General features: G+C 37.5%; 1 protein-coding gene across 4 annotated transcripts in view; it reads right to left on the bottom strand.

Annotated features, from left to right (window-relative positions):
• Positions 1–17,994, bottom strand: part of IGSF3 (immunoglobulin superfamily member 3) — a 103,019-nt gene extending 85,025 nt beyond the window's left edge. Inside the window, exons 1-2 of one of the 4 annotated variants that reach the window (XM_087721490.1) lie at positions 17,774–17,994; positions 16,332–17,063 (exon numbers count right to left, since the gene is read on the bottom strand). In XM_087721490.1, the coding sequence (XP_087577616.1) occupies positions 16,332–16,404 (73 nt within the window). In that variant the 5' untranslated portion in view covers positions 16,405–17,063; positions 17,774–17,994. The other 3 variants (XM_087721493.1, XM_087721491.1, XM_087721492.1) reach the window with 3 other exon arrangements.
• Between the last annotated feature and the right edge of the window lie 1,090 nt (positions 17,995–19,084).

Raw genomic sequence — 19,084 nt, 5'->3', positions numbered from 1 at the left:
TAATTTGTTGATTATCACGCACATACTAGCCTGTATACAAAATAAAATCATGTGAATTTCTAGCAACTGACTAGAAAATATATATAGCACAAATAGATTCCGTTCACTGGAATAATGCATTCTAAGCTTTTATATCTGACCACACTTGCAGATAAGCTTTCTGAGATAGAAAGCAGCAGGTGAAGCTAAGTAAAATAATATTGAATGCCTGTACAACTAGCACATGAGCCCCCCTCCCCTCCCTGGGCTATATGCTCTCTCCCTTACACTTTTTTCTCTACACCAATGACTGTATCTCAAAGGATCCCTCTGTTAAAGTACTGAAGTTGGCAGATGACACAACAGTCATTGGTCTCATTCGAAACAATGATGAATCTGCATATAGACAGGAGAACGATCAACTGGCCCTGTGGTGCAGCTGGAACAATCTGGAGCTAAACACTCTTAAAACTGTAGAAATGATAGAAGATTTTAGAAGAAGCACTCCTATTCTACCACCTCTTACAATATTAGGCAGCACAGTAAGTTTCTAAGTTCTATTATCTCCAAGGACTTGAAATGGATAAATAGCAAGGTCAGGCATGTTAGAAAGAGAGGGCGAAGATAAAAGAAGACTTAAGAACTGCCTTTATAAGATACGGCTCACAAAATGTCTTGTAGAGAATATTTATTAAACTCTCAAAAGTCACTTTTGTGGTAGCCTGTAATCCCTTTTCTTCTTGTTTAGGCAACATTCATTTTCTAAGGGAAGTCTTCCTTTCTCTTCTTAACAAGGTTACTAATCATCATGGTATTCTTCTGTAGACTACATTTAAGGTAAACTCTAGGTGATAAACAGAACACTTCATCTCCAACTGTGTGAAGTAGAATAGGTTTGATATACTGTATGTACAGTATAAAATAAGGCTTAAAAGAGGAGGGCTTTAAAAAAATATAAGCAAGTACTCAAGTACTCAAGTAAATGTCTTTGGTTGTGGCAGCCAGATCTGAGTGCACTTCCAAATCCTTGGGCATACTTTTTAATGGGCTCCATTGTACACTCCTATCCTGACCTGAGAATTACATTGGAAAAGAATACTTTTTTATATATATAAAATTTTTATTTTTTTCATTTTCATAAGATATAATCACATGTATACTATTACATAGCCAACATCGTATTGTATTATTAAATGTTTACATCAATTCATCTTACCATCAACTACCCAAAACAATTATTGGCTCTTCTGCTCTCCATACATCCTATTTATACCTTATCTATCTTTTTTCTCCCTCCCTCCCTCCCTCCCTCCCTCCTTTCTTCCCTCTGTCATCTTTCTCTTCACTACTTCCCCTTCCTCTCTTTCTCCTCTCTCTCCTTTCCACTCCTTTCTCTCCTCCTCCCCCCCCGCTCTCTCTCCTATCCCTCTCTTATTCCCTTACCTCTTTCCTCTACTTCACACTCTTTATCTCGTTTACTTGATGTATTTAAGCTTCTGAGCAAGCTCCATTTTTTGTTGGTGGTATTTATAATTTCTTTTCAATATACATATTTAATTTTAACATATGTCTTCTTTGTTTAAAAAAATAGAACAAAAAAGTATATATAGAATCATTGTGCTTTTAACCCACCACCTCCCCAGCCTAATATTGGCCGAGATGTAGACCTGATTACAATTCCCAGCTATTCTCATCATTATATTTATATAATTATACATCCTTACACACACCCAATTTGTGATTCTGTCTTTAAATCTCAATAGTTTCCCATTGTAAGTATATTACATGTTCCATCTCCATTTTTCCATATCTTGGATTAGATTACCCTTGTCTATAAATGGCAATCCTTACTGTTCAATGTTCATTACAATTCCCTTAATCTACTGTATAGAATAACATGCGGTAAACATCTCACGTTATTCATCATAAAAGTTCTATATATGTCCATGTTTCATATATTTTAACCCATGTTTACTTGTCCTTCTATTGTCATATTCAATCAATTAGCAATTCAATTAAATTATCATGTATCAAAGTGAATCACAAACCTCTGTGTTACAATCTCCCCATGTCAGTTTCATATTTGTCCATATTTCATGTCTTTGACCTTTATTTAATTAGCAACTCCATTTTATTGTCATATTTAGGAATAAACCCCTTATCTTAGCTTTATTTTCTGATATAATAATTTCTAGTTGTCTGGTTTTTTTTCCTAGTAAGTCTTTTGTCCCACTTCTCTGTTCTTGCCTTCTCCCTTTTCTTTGTTTTGACACGTCCATACTCTTCAATTTTCCCCAAGCCACTGTCAAAAAGATCTTTTATATTTCTCTTTGTTGTTCAATTTTCCTTATGCCACTGACACCCTCCAAAGCATCTTTTGTCTACTTTTTATTCCCTTTTGTTGGGACACATTCCCCTTTTACAATTTTTCCTATACCACTGCCAAGTCCAATTGAGTTTTTTGTCTGCTTTTTATTTCCCTCCATTTCTACCACTTCATTATCTTGCCCCCATTCTTCTTTGCCTTCTTTTTTAAATACCTGCTTCTCTGGGTTCAGAATTCTATTTAGGCTTGATTTTAATGATTTATGCATACTTTTTATAATTTCACATAGTTCTTCAAAGTCCCAGCTTTCCATGATGTCCAGTTCCAAAGTTACAGTTAGTTATATAGTTCTTAATTCAGAGCTCTGATCCACCTTAAATTTATCTACTTCAGCTGCTGTGGAGAAGAGCGATGGGAGCCATCTTGGTCTTTCGTTCTTCCTTAATGTCCAGTTCCAAAATTGCAGTTAATTATACAAGTCTTATTTCAAGGTTCTGGTCCACCTTAAATTTAGTTAATTCAACCACTGCGAAACGGGAAGAGAAGTTGGAGCCATCTTAATCTTTTGCAGAAAAAGAAGGAAGAAAAAAATATATATTTTTTGCATTTCCCAGTTCTTAACTCTGTTATTATTTCCTTTCCTTGCCACTCCTCACCTCTTATTGGTCATAGCTGCTCAAAATATATTAATTGGAACAAGCTTGCATACAGCCAAAAGTCAGGTATGTTTCTTCTTCACCTCCTGCTTTTCCAAGTTCTGATTTATGGTGGTTGGTTAATTAGAATTTCCCACACAGGCAAGATTAAGTTATTAGTTGTCAGTGAGGAGATAGTGCTTTTTTCTTGATCTTTCTCCTTGTTGCATTCCATCTCTCATTAATTAGGTTTGCTTAATATATGTTAGTTAAAAGACACTCAGACAAAATAAATCTTCATGCTCCTAGACTCCTTTAAACATGTAGCACTTTAGGTTATTATGCAGTATGTTACCCCGAAATGAAACAAAAAGATCAAATAAAATCAGAGGTGTCAAGCTTATGGGGAATAATTTTACCTAATAGGAGAGGATGCATGTCCAAACAGAATCATCTATTGTAGTCAGGCTAAGTTCATAGTGCACGACCATGTTAGGAACTGTCATTTGTGGATTTATGATATATTCTTCAAGAATGTAGATTGCACTATCTCTAAAGGAGTATAGGTGTTATATCGACCCAGTTGGGCTAAGAACACTAATCCAGTTGCAGCAAGACTTTAGCTGAAAATACTTTTAGCACAACAGGTACTAATAATGTATCTCTAGTGTAATAAAGACTGTAGGGAAACAAAAAATAAGATGTTTCCAGTGTCCTGTATCAGGTGAGCAATGAAAACTCTGGATTGAAGCCAGCAATTCAGAAGAGAGAATGATATGGAATTAAGTAAGCAGATTCTACCTAAGAGACTTCCTCATAGGACAGCTATGACTTCCTACTCATTGGTAAGGAAATCTCTAAAGAAAAGATTACATGTGATATGCCAACTCCCCATTTGAGAAAAAACCTGACAAATATAGTACTCTTGAATCAACACATTCATGAGGAATAACTTTTCTACAGACAGTCTGCTTCTGCACATGGAAGAAGCTGACACTTTTTGCATCTATGTAAGTAATTCATGGTGAGCTCAAAAGTATCAGTTTCAGTACACATGGAAGTCTCTGAACATTGATGCCATGCTGAGACACCTGCACTGCAGCCATGGAGACTGGCTGTTCAATTATGTCACCAGCATAACTTGAAAACAGGATAAGCTGCTCACCACGTATGAATGTTATAGGCCAACGTGTCAACAGGGTTTCTCTCACTAACATATAGGATAATCTTTCTAAACTTAGAAAATAAATAGCAATCAATATGGTTGAATTTACCAATAATTTTAATGATCAAGACAAATTTCTATCTTGCATTTACGTTTACATCAGAAATCATGTATTTTATGTAAATATAAATACTTTAAACTGTGGATCTCAGAAAATGGAAGTTTCCACCTTTGGGGGATAAATTTGATAAATATTTTATTTTGTATTGGGCAAAACTTCTGAATGATACGGTACTACCTACCATTAGTTTATGAATTAATACTGTACTATATATCCATGGAAATTTGATACTTTTAAGCCTAAATATGCCTTTGCCTTTCTCCTTGACAGAAAGGTACATTGCAAAGCCATGGTATATTTGTTCAAGATAATTATCTGAAAGCCAGTCTAGTTATGAAAATAGAAGTAAATTAAAGAATCTCATATTCTCCTATAAAATTCTCCAATGCAAGGCAACACACAATGAGCTACTGAGCAAAACATCTCCCGCATGACATGCTCGTATGTATCCTTATATATAAAAAAGTTCTAGTTCTGATTCAACTGGCCATAAATCATTCTTTCAGAAGAAAGATTTTGTTCTTCAATCTTAATATTACTTGGATATTTTTTTTCCTGTATTCCTGGAGTGGTTTTAGATGATTGCTAGTATTATTCCCAATCTTCTCCAAATGTAGACTATGTCTTTGACTGGGGACCAGTGGAGACCAAGGATTATAAAGTGGTTTCATGACCCTTTTCAGACTAATTGTGGTGAATGACATTTTAAGGCCATTAGATCTTTCTTTGGAGCAGATCATGTTTCTAGAATCTGCTTAGTGAGAAAAGGAGAGTCAAAGTTTTTGAGATGTATACCGGGCTGTTCAAGATAGCAATAGCAATAGCAGTTAGACTTATATACCGCTTCATAAGGCTTTCAGCCCTCTCTAAGCGGTTTACAGAGTCAGCATATCGCCCCCACGGTCTGGGTCCTCATTTCACCCACCTCGGAAGGATGGAAGGCTGAGTCAACCTTGAGCCGGTGAGATTAGAACAGCTGAACTGCAGATAACAGTCAGCTGAAGTGGCCTGCAGTACTGCACCCTAACCACTGTGCCACCTCGGCTCTATTGATCAGCCCAAGTAGCTTAATGAAGTGCTCAGTCTTACCCCATCATCTCAGTTAATTTAAATAGGGTCACAATCAGTGGTAGGATTGATTTTTTTTTTACTACCGGTTCTGTGGATGTGGCTTGGTGGGCATGGCGAGGGAAGAATACTGTAAAATCTCTATTCCCACTCCACTCCAGAGAAAAGATACCATAAAATTTCCATTTCCTCCACACTCCAGGGGAAAGTTACTACAAAATCCCCATTTCTTCCTAATCAATTGGGATTCGGGAGAGAGAGAATAGATGGGGGTGGGCCTGTCAGAGATGGTATTGACCAGTTCTTCGAACTACTCAAAATTTCCACCACTAGTTGTCCAGAACTGGTCAGAACCTGCTGAATAACATCTTGTCACAATTACTTTTTCATACTTCGGTGTCACCTAATGAATATATTTTGTTTGTGAGGTAAATAAATCAAGCATCATACTTTGGTATCATTTATGCACACATACAACATTTATATAGCAATAGGTTCCACCTAAAGTTCTGATAATAGTAGCCAAAGATGCAAACATTTAGAAGACTAAGTCTTCTAAGACTAAGGAAAGGGGCGGTCCTTTTGTAATGGAACTGTATTTGCATTTAAACTATTTTCATTCTTTTTTCATTTAAAAAGTATTCAATCATGAATGCTTGAAATTGTTAAAAGACCATCAGCTATTATACAGAAACAGGAAAAAGCACTCTGAGAATGTCAATACCAATTTAGTGAAAAAAATAACCGCTAATGCATTTATCTGCCCAATTTTAGACAATCTCTCACAGCCTAACAATCCATTACTGTTAAAAACAACAATAAAAAAATCTAGTTTACTGGAAGTGTATTCATATTTTTTGTTGAAACATTTATATATCACTTTATAGAGAAGTAAAGTATTTATAGAATATTTAAAAACATTTATTAAACATATTAATATTAAAAATATTTTCCATCATATATAAAATGTGTTTGTAGATAGCATAATCTGTACAGAACGATCATTACTTCTATAAAAATATCACTAAGAGAATCCAAAATAATTTGCTTTATGTTTGTTTATATTGTACTGTACAACAGGGGTCCCTAACCCCCAAGGCCACAGGCTGCTCCCAGGGCACAGCTGTTCAAAACAGCATGTGTGCACAGCTCCACTTGTGTAAGTGACAAACGCTTATGCCTACTAGTCATATGGAACCATCCTCTCTGCCCACCCCCCTTGGTTAGCCAATATTGGAAATATTGGGGACCGTTGCTATACAGTATTGTTATTTTCATTGCTATTGCTAAAATAATAAAAGGTATCAAGTATCTCTTCCCTTTTTCAATTTACACAAAACATGCTGTTGAACATTTTGTAATAATATGAAATCTATGTTGCCAGATGGATATCCATAGTTTTCTGACTTCTGTGACACTGCACTTTAATGTATTTTTCCCTAGCATTAAAAAAATAATTTTATCCCACTTTTATTATTTTTATAAATAATTCAAGGCAGTGAACATAGCTAATATTCCTTCTTCCTCCTATTTTCCTCACAACTCTTTTAGGAAATTGGACTGAGATTTCTTTGCTGAGAAAGAGAGAAACCAACATGAAAGAGGAAGACCCAGAAAGCTTTCATGCCTAAGGTAACACTAAAACTCACAGCCTCCTGATTTCTAGGCTGGTGAGTTAAATATGAAGCCGAATGGCTTAATTTAAATGGCTTGATTTAATGTAATTTAATGTACCGGTATATCAAGTTTTATTTAATTTATCTAGATCGCATAAATTTTGTTTCTTACAAATAGAGGTTTTATTAGCCATATGTTTACAAATAATGTATGCCACTTTATGAGAAGCCAAATATTATTTCATACAGTGTTTGTGGATGACTCCAACAGTATCTGGAACACTCCTGTTAATTCTTCAAAATTATATTTTTGTAGCTGAATAATCCATTATTTTTGTAATATTAACAGGATTTCCATTCAAGCAAACTTGCAGCTAGAGCAAATTGTAATATAGGATACAGGTAGGATGAAGTTTACTTCTCCATACATCACATCAGTGGTTGCTCGTTGGCAACAAACTTCATTGAAAAATAACAAACGTGTTGATTCATTTGTACATTTAAAGGTGTTCCTGTAAAGCACTACTTCATTTTCAATGTAAATACATCCTTCACCACTTTGTGGATAACATTATTTTGTAATATTTATTTAGTTTAATACCACCCATCTCAAAAGTTGATCAAAGATACAGCACGATTTCACATATTTAAAGCCACATCAACCGAGATGAGTTCAGAATTTTCCATAGAAACTTTGATAGAGCAATAATTGTGTAGCATAATTGATTCTGAAAATTCATGGGATTTGTGCTACAAGATTTGATAGTGGATAGACTAGCTCCTCATTTGAAAGGATTTAGGTAATTCACAGAGGAAAAGTATACCAATAGTTTTTCTGAGGTATTATGTTTCTTGTTACCAGTTTCTGAGACATACTATATATTGCATTATTTGTCTTGGTACAGAGATTCTCCAAAGTCATCCAAGGTTGATCCAGAATATATTCCTCTGATTTAGTATAACAAAGAATGATAATCTGTGAACAGTATTTTCAACATTGGAAAATATGTTTATATGCATGCAGATCTAGAAACTCAATGTCTTGAAGTATGGCTTGCAGATTATGAATATTTGACCTCTTCTTAAATATTATTGACTCAGGAAGATTGACTCAGCCTTCCATTCTTCTGAGGTGGGTAAATGAGAACCCAAATTGTTGGGGGCAGTATGCTGACTCTCTAAACTGTTTACAGAGGGCTGTAAAGCACTGTAAAGCAGTATATAAGTGCTAATGCTATTATATAAAGCCTCTTACATCTTAAGACTATTTCAATGTGAGACTAAGCAACATATCCATATATATAGTATAATAAGTAACACTTTAGTACACAATATTCAGACTAGTTAGGAAATAATTTAACGGTTCTATAATTCATAGTACCCTGAAACTTCTTTCCAAACCTATTCCCCATATCCCCGGTGTGACCAATCTAGTTCAGGCAAGATGTTTTCCTAATGGTCAGTCCAGCAGACAGTAGGTCTTCTCTTCTCACAAAATATTAGTAATGTATTTGCAATATTTAGTACTAATTTTTGTAGGATGTAAAGAAGAGTGAAAAGGTCTTAGGACTAACAGATATTATGAACAGTATATACTGAAACAATATTCTAGCACTTCATTGTTCAGAGAAAGAATCTATAAAATAGTAAATTACATTATATTATCTTATAGCAATTCATAGCCCCATATTACCCTATCATTATTTCAATCCAAACAAATTGGATCATATTCATATAAATACATGATTTATCTCATACATACTACACACATTTCTTGTTACTCCCCCCTGCTCATAGAAACAAGTACAGTAATATATTATTATTAACTCAAAGGCTTGTAGGTGATCAAAGTGGCTCTCAAGTCTTTTTCAACCGAGACTGATTGTCCACCACATGGCTTCCTATTTTCACACATACTTTGCTAGCTAGTTTTTTGATTTCTCAGATTATGTTTAACCTTAAATTCTTAAAGTAATTAAAGTAACTTAAAAGTAATCTTCATTACTTTTATTTAGATCGGAATGGGTTCCTTTAAACATAGCCCTCCAATTTTGTTGGACTGCAGCTTTCACCATTATTCAAGACTGTTAATACTGGATAGGGCTGATGAGCACCAAACTTCAACAGGTTACAGATCTGCTGTAGATTATAGCATCTGTAATCCTATTGTGACACTAATTAAACTTCTGTATAAATGTTTTATTTGCATCCATATCTACATCTAAAGCTGCAGGAACAGAGTGGAAGAAACAAGCACATGTAAATCTATGGCTTAACTACATTTTGTGTTGTGTCCCTTTATATGTACATAAAAGCAGAACGAGTAGAGGAATGAGATGCCTAATTTCTTTTAGAACTCTGATTTGCATATTTTAATGTTAATTAATTTTGCAATAGTATCCTTGGATACTTTTCAGGCAAACAACATTTTGAGAATATTTTCAATTACATTCACTGGCCTTGCAAACTTAAGAGCAGAATATTTTGACAGAAAAAGGCCAAAAGAAAGGACAGATGTATTCAGCAATATCATGAAAAAGAAATACTCTCTAAACTTCCATTACTTTTGAGAGGAACTTCAATCTCAGTTTTGCCTTAGGAAACAGCTATTATTCCTTCCCATATCTGATAAAATTCTACACTTACCGTATTTTTGGGAGTATAAGTCGCACCTTTTTTTCCTCAAAAAAGAGACTGAAAATCTAGGTGCATCTTATACACTGAATACAGCATTTTTTGCCTCATGAAGCTCTTTACAAAAATGCCTGTGCATACCTTTATGGAGGCTTTCAGAGAGCTCCTGGGGGCTAGGGAGGGCAGAAATGAGCAAAAAAATGGGCCATTTCCTCCCCCAGCGCCCCCAGCAGCATTCTATAAGCCTCCATAAGGCTATGCATGCAATTCTTTTACCAAAAAACGTTTTTGCTCAGTTTTGGACCCCACACCCACCAGGAACACTCTGCAAGCCCCCATGCCTTAAAAAAAAACTGGGCCCGTTTTGACAAAAAACAAGCCGTTTTGGGAAGGTTTGCAGAGTGCAAAAACTTTTTTTTTCTCTTTTGGAAAGCTTTTTAACAGATTGATGAGAATTACATTGATCAGGTGCTGTGCCAGCAGAAACAAAGTCTTAGGTGCTGCAGATCGTCAGCGATTTCCTTCTCCAGCACATGGATAAATACACCTGGAAACATCTACCTATCTACCTACTCTCTCACTCTCTCTCTCCCTACCTACTCTCTCTCTCTCTCTCCCTACCTATCTACTGTATTTCTCTCTCTCTCCCTCTCCCTCTCCTTCTATCTATTTAAATACCTACCCCCCTCTCTATCTACTGTATTTGTCTTTCTCTATTTCTCTCTCTCTATCCCACTACCTACCTACCCTCTCTCTCCATCCCTCCTTCCTATATTTCTCTATTTTTCTCTCTCTATATATATATATCCCTTTAACTACCTAACTACCTACCTAACCCCCCTCTCTCTCCCTACCTACTGTATTTCTCTCTTTCTCTCCCTCTCTATCTACCTACTTTTTTAAAAAAAATGCCTCTTCAAAACCTTGGTGCGTTTATTCTCTGGTGCGTCTTATACTCTGAAAAATATGATACCTAAAAAAAGCAAGGGCTTAGCGGCACAAAGGGATCAAGATACCAGTGCAAAGATAAGAGTCAAAACACACACCCAGATTATTACAAAGTGCTTTTAGCAATTTAGAGAAGAAAACTAGTCATACTGTTGCAATTCAGGCTAGATAATGTCCTGGGGCCATATATAGTTATGGTGACAAGAAGCAGATCAATCATGACACAGCAGTTGTGTCTAGGAAATTTATTCTCTACCCAGAAAATGTAGAAATCTTACACAAGAAATAAGAAAATGGTTTGCAGCCTCGATTTTTGGTAATGCCCTGAGTTTGCAGGGAGAAGGGAGGCCTATAAATCTTAATAAAATGTCTAAAAATGTCTAAAAAATGTTCCATAGAGGTTATGTCAGAATGCATTAGCTTACTTTTAGGTTTGTCAACTTTCCTTTAAAAAAAAAATGTTTTTATAGAATTTATAGAAATAGGCAGAAATAGGCAGTCAACAGAACATATCTTTTGAAACTTCTGTCCTGAAACATTATCTCTTATCATCATCTTTTCAGACTCAATAGAATTTCTATTTTCTAAATTAAATTCAAATCATTAATTTTCTGCACATTGGTACAAACATGTTTTTTCTCAAGACTGTATTCAACCTACATATTATCACAGAAAACAGCAGGAATTCAGACACAAAATCTGAAAATTGCCTGTGCAAGCTGTTCTTATACTTAACAGAGAATCAAGAAACAGTAAATGGTAGATAGTTTCAACTGTGGTAGACATGCTGAAAAGTCAAGAACACTTGTTATCTATCCTTGAAGCTCTCTTTACAGTGGTTTCAAAGTCTCCTCAATGACATTGTTGGGCATTTGCAACAAATTAGTGATGCAGTACTCAGTTTCAAGTTGTGAAAGGTAAAATCTGTAACCTAAAAATAATGAAAACTTAAGTTTCCAAGAAATAGAAATTATTGTATATATGCATATTGTATATTCCTGAGTATATATGGAAACTCTGGCTAAGGGTTCTACTATCTTTTGGGGGGGGATTTTTTTTTTAGTTTTCCTCCCATACCTACCGTATTTTTCGGACTATAAGATGCACCGGAGTATAAGATGCACCATGATTTTAAAGAGATAAATTAAAAAGAAAGATGTTGCACTCTGCAGGTTTCCCAAACCCTTTGCACGCCTCATTTTTTGCAACAAAAAATGGAGGGCATGCAGAGCTTTGGGAGGCCGGGAGGGCCCAAAAACAAGCAAAAAAAACCCCCCCAAAAAACCCCAGTCCTTTTCGCAAAAATGGGCCATTTTTGCAAAACAAAAAAAGGCAATGCAGCCGCTTTGGGGGGCTTGTAGAGTGCTCCTGGGGAGGGCAAAAACAGTTCATTTTTGCTCGTTTTTGCCCTCCCCAGTCCCAGGAGCATTTTGCAAACCTCTGCACATCCATTTTTGCAAAGGGGGTGGGGTTTGGGTAGGCCAAAAATGCTGTATTCAATGTAAAAGAGGTACCCATATTTTCTCCCTCTTTTTTGGGGGAAAAGATGGGTCTTATACTCTGAAAAATATAGTATTTGCCAAAACTTGAAGAAATATAAGATTTACTATGGGTTCTACATTTTTGCAAACAGTTACCAATTGTGAGGAGACAATGATTCAACCAATATAAGTAAGTTTTTAATCGAACTCTCCATATTCCAGCTGCTATAAATTGCCACTACTTATTAAGAGTCAGGGAAGCAGCTATTGGCATTGTTCTGTGAGCATAATATAGAAACAGATGAAAAGATCATGCATATACAGAGAATCCCGTCAGTTTACACTGTATTTTATAAATATAGTGTTAGCCACTGGTGAGAGCCTACGGAAATACAAAAACTACTCATAATCCAACAAGGAGAAAATGAATTCTGTAACTTTAAGTTTATGGTGCTTTATTTTCTATGTATTACTCTACATGTATTAGTATCAGAACCAGTATTATGGGAAGAAGTCAATCTTAGAAACACGTATGGGCCTAGCGGTGCCTGACAGAAACATTTACAGTCTCATTACTGTGCAAGGGTTATTTACAATATTATACCCCATTTCTCCCCATTATATACTCAGTATGATCAAGTGCCACTTTCTTAAAGCCTTGGAATTGAAGCACTGCTGTGCAAGCAAAAGAAAATCAGCAGTATCCTCTGTACAACACCCACATGCCAGATGAGACTTTTCAATCCACTGCACTATGGGGAGCAGGAGGGAAGAGTTGCAATTTCCCCATAATTACACCATCATATTTCATTGCTTTCAGAACTCACAATTTCACTTCCAATTCAGAGAGGCTTATGAAATCATAAGCAAATATGAATTATAATAGATTTTTATGGTCATTTTTCTAAATTCTATGGGATGTAATTAACGCTCTGGACAAAGTCATCTTTTCTGAATCATTAGAAAATTCAAGCAACAGAACAAGTTAAAGTTTTAATTTTGAAATTATGCATTTTCTCTCTTTAAGAAAGCAAAGCAAATCCATCCCAACTCTGAAGTTTTCTGGGGAGATGAACATAGCAAGGCCTTCAGACCATATGAAATCCTTTTATAAATTATATCAGTTTAACATGCCGACTGAAGATGTCTGAAGAATTAGATACTCTTCACAGAGATAATATTCCATATCTACCATATGTATGTATGTATGTGTATGTATGTGTATGTATGTGTATGTATATACTGTGTTTCCCCGAAAATACGACCTGTCCTGAAACTAAAGCCTTGCCACATATTTCGGATGGGCAAAAATATTAGCCCCCCCCGAAAATAATTCCTTTGGACAAACCCCCCTCCAGCCAGGCAGAGCTCGCTGACCTAGCGGTATCCTGAAAGCACCAAGCTGCTGGCACGAGGTGGGGGGCAAAGGTGCTTGCGTTGCTTGGTGCTTTTGGGGTACTGCTAGGTCAGTCAGCGGCACTGTGCCCAGCTGAAGAGGGGGGGTTGCCGGGCAGCTGCTCTCTTGCGAGTGGGCTCCCAAACAGCCAGTCACAGACTCAGGGTTGAATGGCTGTGTTGCGCTGTCGCAGCAGCAACACAGCAGCCATGAGGTGACCACGCTCGTGAGCAGCCACCCAGCAACCCCCCTTTCCAGCCAGGCACAGTGCCGTTGACTGATCTAGCAGTACCCAGAAGGCACCAAGCAACCCGAGCACCTGTTCGCTGCGTTCCGCCTCCCATGGTTTTGTGCCTTCAGAATGCCCCTAGGTGAGTGAATGGGGCTCTGGCTGGAGAGAGGGGTTGCGTGAGCGGCTTTTTCACTCCCCAATCGCACGACTTGCAGGCTCACGATGCTCTTGGCTAACTCTACAGTACCTGCAGAGCCAGGGCATTTCTGCTGCTGGTGCTGCCCACCACTTGGTTTTTTTTTTTTTTTTTTTGCAGTTTTCAAAACATGGAGGATGGATGCTGCTCTGGAAGTACGCTCTATGGTAGTATATAACCATAGAGCGTACTCCCAGAGCAGCATCCGTCCTCCGTGCTTTGAAAACTGCAAAAAAAAAAAAAAAAAGTGGCGGGCAATATGTATGTATGTATGTATGTATGTATGTATGTATGTATGTATGTATGTATGTATTAAAATCACCATCACTTTTTTTGATCAAGTGAGTTGAAGAACTGAGATTTATACAGGCCTGCTTTGATGTAGCCATGCAATTTGCTATTCAAGGGGGACAGTTAATTTAAACTGAATTATAGTACTCCCAGAAAGACGCTTAAAAGATTGACATTTACCCTTGAAGTTGAAACTAATTTATATTTGTCTTTTGTTTTAAAGCCTTTTTCAGACCCCTGAATTTTCTGCTCATTTGAAAAACTAGGTCTTATAGTAATACAGAGCCCTCTACTGTTCTGCTGTAACACCAGTGTTACGGACAGAACAAGAATCTGATATTAGACTGCTTTGTTTAGAATAGTACTGTTCTTAAACCAGAAAGATTTAATGTTCAAACTTATTGCCTTTGTTTAATAAACAAACATTCTAATTTATTAATGTCAGTTCTCAAATTACAATAGGCTTGTCTGCAGGCTACAACTTTAGGCTCCATTCTAAGAGAAATATTTCAGCACTGGAACGTAAGATTTATTTTTGCTTTACTTTTTAATAAAAGTATGCCTAAAGATTGTGGCTCAAGCAGAACATTTGTTACAATATTATTCATTTTTAAAGCAATTGGGCAATAATAATGCAATTATTTCCACGAAATTTCAAACCTTCCATTCCCTACCATTCAGTCAGAACTGAATAGGCTTCTTGGATGAGAAGCAAAACATTTTCAAGAAAAAAAACTAAGGAAGTCGAGTTGCCTTTTGAAAAAGTGACTTTGGGACAACTATGACCTAGATGATTAACAGTCTCAACAGACATATTCCTACAAGTTTACCAGCCCACACCAGCATCTGTAGACAAGGAGGGATGTATGATGAGAGGTACATTGCAACATCATGATGCAAACCCTGTCAGCCAGTCATGTCTACGAGGGTAGGATTTGCATTGTGATGTTACTGTGCATGTCATAATTTGTATCTACAATTATTTGTAGTCATTTATACCAACCATGTACAACTAGGTAATAAATTGGGGTGTGAACAGTTTAGAAAAAAATCACTACTGATAAACAGTTTCTTTAAAAAGTTCACCAATTGCAGAGTAGTTACTACATTTATTCAGAAGGCATTTTTCACTGCTGTGTTGATGGGGCTTCATTATCTGCTATATCCAGAATCAGAATCAATCTTTATTACTGTAATTTTGCTATATCCAATTTTATTCAACAGACCACATGCATCTAATTGGCAAACTATGTACATGAACTTTGGAAATCTGAATGTGTTCCCCCACTCCTAACTTATATACTGCCTCCATGAAATAAATACAAGGACAAGTCTATCTCTTAACCATAAAAATTCTGATACTTTATAGAACTACATGAACTTTCACTTTGTCCATTTTTAAGATATGCAGATGTTTAAAATACATACCAGCTACAAATCACTTGATGGCAGGCAGAGACTGCCCTACTAAGTATTCAGATAACATTCTTCTGGTTTTAATTCAGCCAGATTTCTACCTTTTTGCAAAAAGTAAAGCATAGCTTGTTATTTTTTCTTTAGAAACAAAGGCTACAATGCTACACACTTTTTACTTGGAAGTAAACATTACGGAAATTTGCAGAATTTTCCTTTGATAAGATTTTTAGCACTTTAATTAAATACATATATCATAACATACATTTTTATTGTAAATTTCATGTATCTAGCATTTTCTCCAGTGATCTTTATGTCATAGATAAATTGGGTTTTACTATATTGCAAGATACTTAGTTATCTTATTGCAATATAGTGACAAGCCACATTAGCATGAGCAAAAAACATCTAGCTTCTACATTCTCAAGTCTTGTGTTCCTTTACTGTTTCTATACTTATCAAATACCAGGTGGTACTTCTTACCTCCTAAATGCACTACTAGCTGAATTCACAGCTGATCCTGATATCAAACACTCAGATTAAAAAGCCAGACAGAAATCTGTTTGAGGCACAACAGAAAAGGCCAAGACACTGCTTTCAATAACCTCACCAAACTTCATATGCTTGTTCAGAAAGAGTTACAGAACATTGTACTAGCTATAATCTAATTAAATCCATTGTGTTAAATAAGTTCCTTTTCTTCCTCTGATTCCAGCCTCACCCCAATAATAGAACTGTTCAATCATATAAGAAAACACAACTGAGGGGAAAAAAAGGAAACGATGAGTTAAAACCTGCCAGATTTTTGACAGAGATAAGCAGTTTCTTACCCAGAAGCATGAGAGATGTCAGCTCCAGCAGAAGGTACCTCATCTTTGTAGTAAAGAGAAGATAAAAAGGCATCACTGTTTCCCACTTGCAGACTTCCTTATTCTTTTATCTTCTGCTGTCAAAAATACCAACTGGTTTATATCTCCAAAGACAAATATTCTGATATAGTGGAAGGACAGGAAAAATGACTGAAAAGAAGGGTGGGGGTAGAATCAGTGAAGTCCAGGCTCAGCAGAAGATGTAGAACTGTCTTCAGAGGCTAAATCTTTGTTTCAAAAAGATTCCTTTGCCTTTCTTCTAAATCCTACTTTTTATTTTTCCCTCTATAGCACCTTTGGCATGCACTCCTTTTCTTGATATGTCCTCCTGGAAACAAGAAAGGTGCCCAAAATCGATTCATTTATTCCATCTTACAAGACAGAATAACCTCTTGACTCAGAAAATAGGTGTTTGGTGGCGCATGATAAAATCTAGACGATTAAGCAAGTTCTTTTGACATTTTTGAAAGTCCCCAAAGGATCAATCATTGCATATAGGAATTGGAGTCTGTCAATTTTCCTTGGGGGGAGGCACACTAAGGTCTGGTAACTAAAGCTTTAAAGATTATTTTCCCCCTATGTTGGCTTCACTGTTCAGGGGCAAACAAGCAACCAAAAGATGGCACTTCAGCTGCTGGTGGTCTTCAGTCTGGATTCCTTTCTCAGGTGCCAAGAGTTGATATCTGTTTCTTCCTAAGAAAGGAAGGGGGAGGGGGGAAAGAGACATGAAAACTTATACCGCAGAAGAAGAGAATAAACTGAATTGTTGCTCCGAATTTTCCCTCTACGGGCCGTGGATGCAGAGAATTTGAAGGGGACATTCGACGGAATTGGAGAAATGGAGCTCATCAGAGCGACGGACGGCCCGCCCTCTCTCTCCCCCCAAGAGCATCAGCATAACGAGGAAAGACCAGCCCGCTATTGTTTCAACCTCTTACTCAAGAGAGCCGCCTCCCATTTTCTCAAACTGGAGAGAAGGGTTTTAACAGGGCGCCCTCTGCAAGAACGGATTATTGGCAAAAGCAAGGGGGGGAGGTGGAGCCTGGGACCAGCCGCGAAATGCCACAAGAGCAAAACGAGAAGCAGTCAACTGCCGAGATTACATCTGGCTGGAGTCCGGCAGATTGCGAGCGAAGTCGACGGTCCGCGCATCCAGAAGACCGTGTACCAAGGCAAAGAGCACGCACCGTCCGGGCTAAAGCTCCGCCACTTAGGAAGCGAAACCTGATTGTTCACTCTCTCCGGCTACTCCTTTACCCACGGCTTGGCCACTCCACGTGCCCCGCTTCTTTTCACCCCTCGCGTCGGCAGCCAAGACTTCGGCAGCGGCGGCTGCGGTGCCGCCTTTTTTTTTTTTTTTTTTTTTTGCTTCTCGCCCCGCGCTTGGCGCTACTTCAACTAACCTGTCCGCTCCGGGTTCCTCCCCTCAGCCTGCTGCCACCGCCTTCTCCTCGGCGTCTCCGTTCGGGCTTCATTCTCTATTCAAAGCTGCTGCAGGGGGTGCCGAGCGTTTCCTCTCGGCTTGGAAGCTCCGCCTCTTCAGTGCCTCCCCGTCCTGCCCTTTTTCCCAGCGTCCGCCTCCCATTTCTCCCTCGCGTTTCTCTTTGTACCTTTCTCGTTCACCTTCTCCTCCTGCAAAGTGAGAGAAAGCCTCTGGCTACTGAGAAAGAAAGAAGGAAGAAAGGAAGAGAAAAAGAAACAAAGGGAGGGGGGGCATTATTTGGACAGGCTAAGAGAAGTTTGAAGACTGCCGTTCAAGCTGGAGCAGGTTTATTTTTCAGTCCCAGTCCTCTTTCCAAAAGGCAGCAAAGAAAGTCAAAACTGGGCTATAGGGAAAACACATGGTGTGTGTTCCCTTTAAATCGTTCGTTAATCGTTGCGATCCTGCAAAAGCTAGCCTTGCTGCATTTCTACTCAGTTAGGTCAGCTATTGGTTACTTATTAATCGTTACTCAGTCGGGAATTCATCGAAGGGAGGCACTGAAAGCTGACGGCGTTTATAATGCCACAAGTTTATAGAGCAAACAGCTCAGAACAAATGTTTCCATGCGTCTAAGAGCAAACAAAATGCCTATAATTAATTCAACTGTGATTTTGGAGCAATCCCAATCAGCTGCTTCACTCTAGGTTGCTTGAAGATTAAAACCATAATACACAAAAGTTTGCAGAAGATCTATCCAACATGGAAAATCCAAAGCATGCAATTTTACATACTTTAAAGATATGGATAACATTTGACAACCATTTTTTCTCTCTCTTTATGCTTTAAGAGCAATACCGTATATTATGAATGCGTTGTTGCATGCTGCAAAAATGATGGTATATAAACATGTTGCAGCAGGACCCGGAAAACGGCAGAAGCTTCCTTCTGTTTCTGCTTGCAAGGCAATTTACAAGGAAGTGAAAATAGGCGATTCCTGGTGTCATTAATGAATAGACAATGTTGTGCTTTAATCCATTCAGCTGATCTTGCAAGTTTTCTTTACAAATATATTTTGAGTCATTGTAGTGTAATGCTGTAGGAGATTCGGGGGAGGGGAGAAGAAAATCATTCCTCCATAATGCAAATGAAACATACCTTACTTTGATTTAACAATTTGGCACTGCCCTTTTTCTTCCTTCTGACCTTTGCTTTCTTATAAGCTGACTAAATGCTCTTGAACTGATGTTAGGCATTGTAGAAATGCACAAAATTGGGATTTTCTCAATATTTC

The sequence above is a fragment of the Thamnophis sirtalis genome, unplaced genomic scaffold (assembly GCF_051295495.1).
Source record: "Thamnophis sirtalis isolate CommonGarterSnake01/CBP01778 unplaced genomic scaffold, rThaSir2_p1.2 scaffold_8, whole genome shotgun sequence".
Taxonomy (NCBI): Eukaryota; Metazoa; Chordata; class Lepidosauria; order Squamata; family Natricidae; genus Thamnophis; species Thamnophis sirtalis.
The sequence above is the reverse complement of the archived record's forward strand: the minus strand, read 5'-3'. Positions and strand labels throughout refer to the sequence as shown.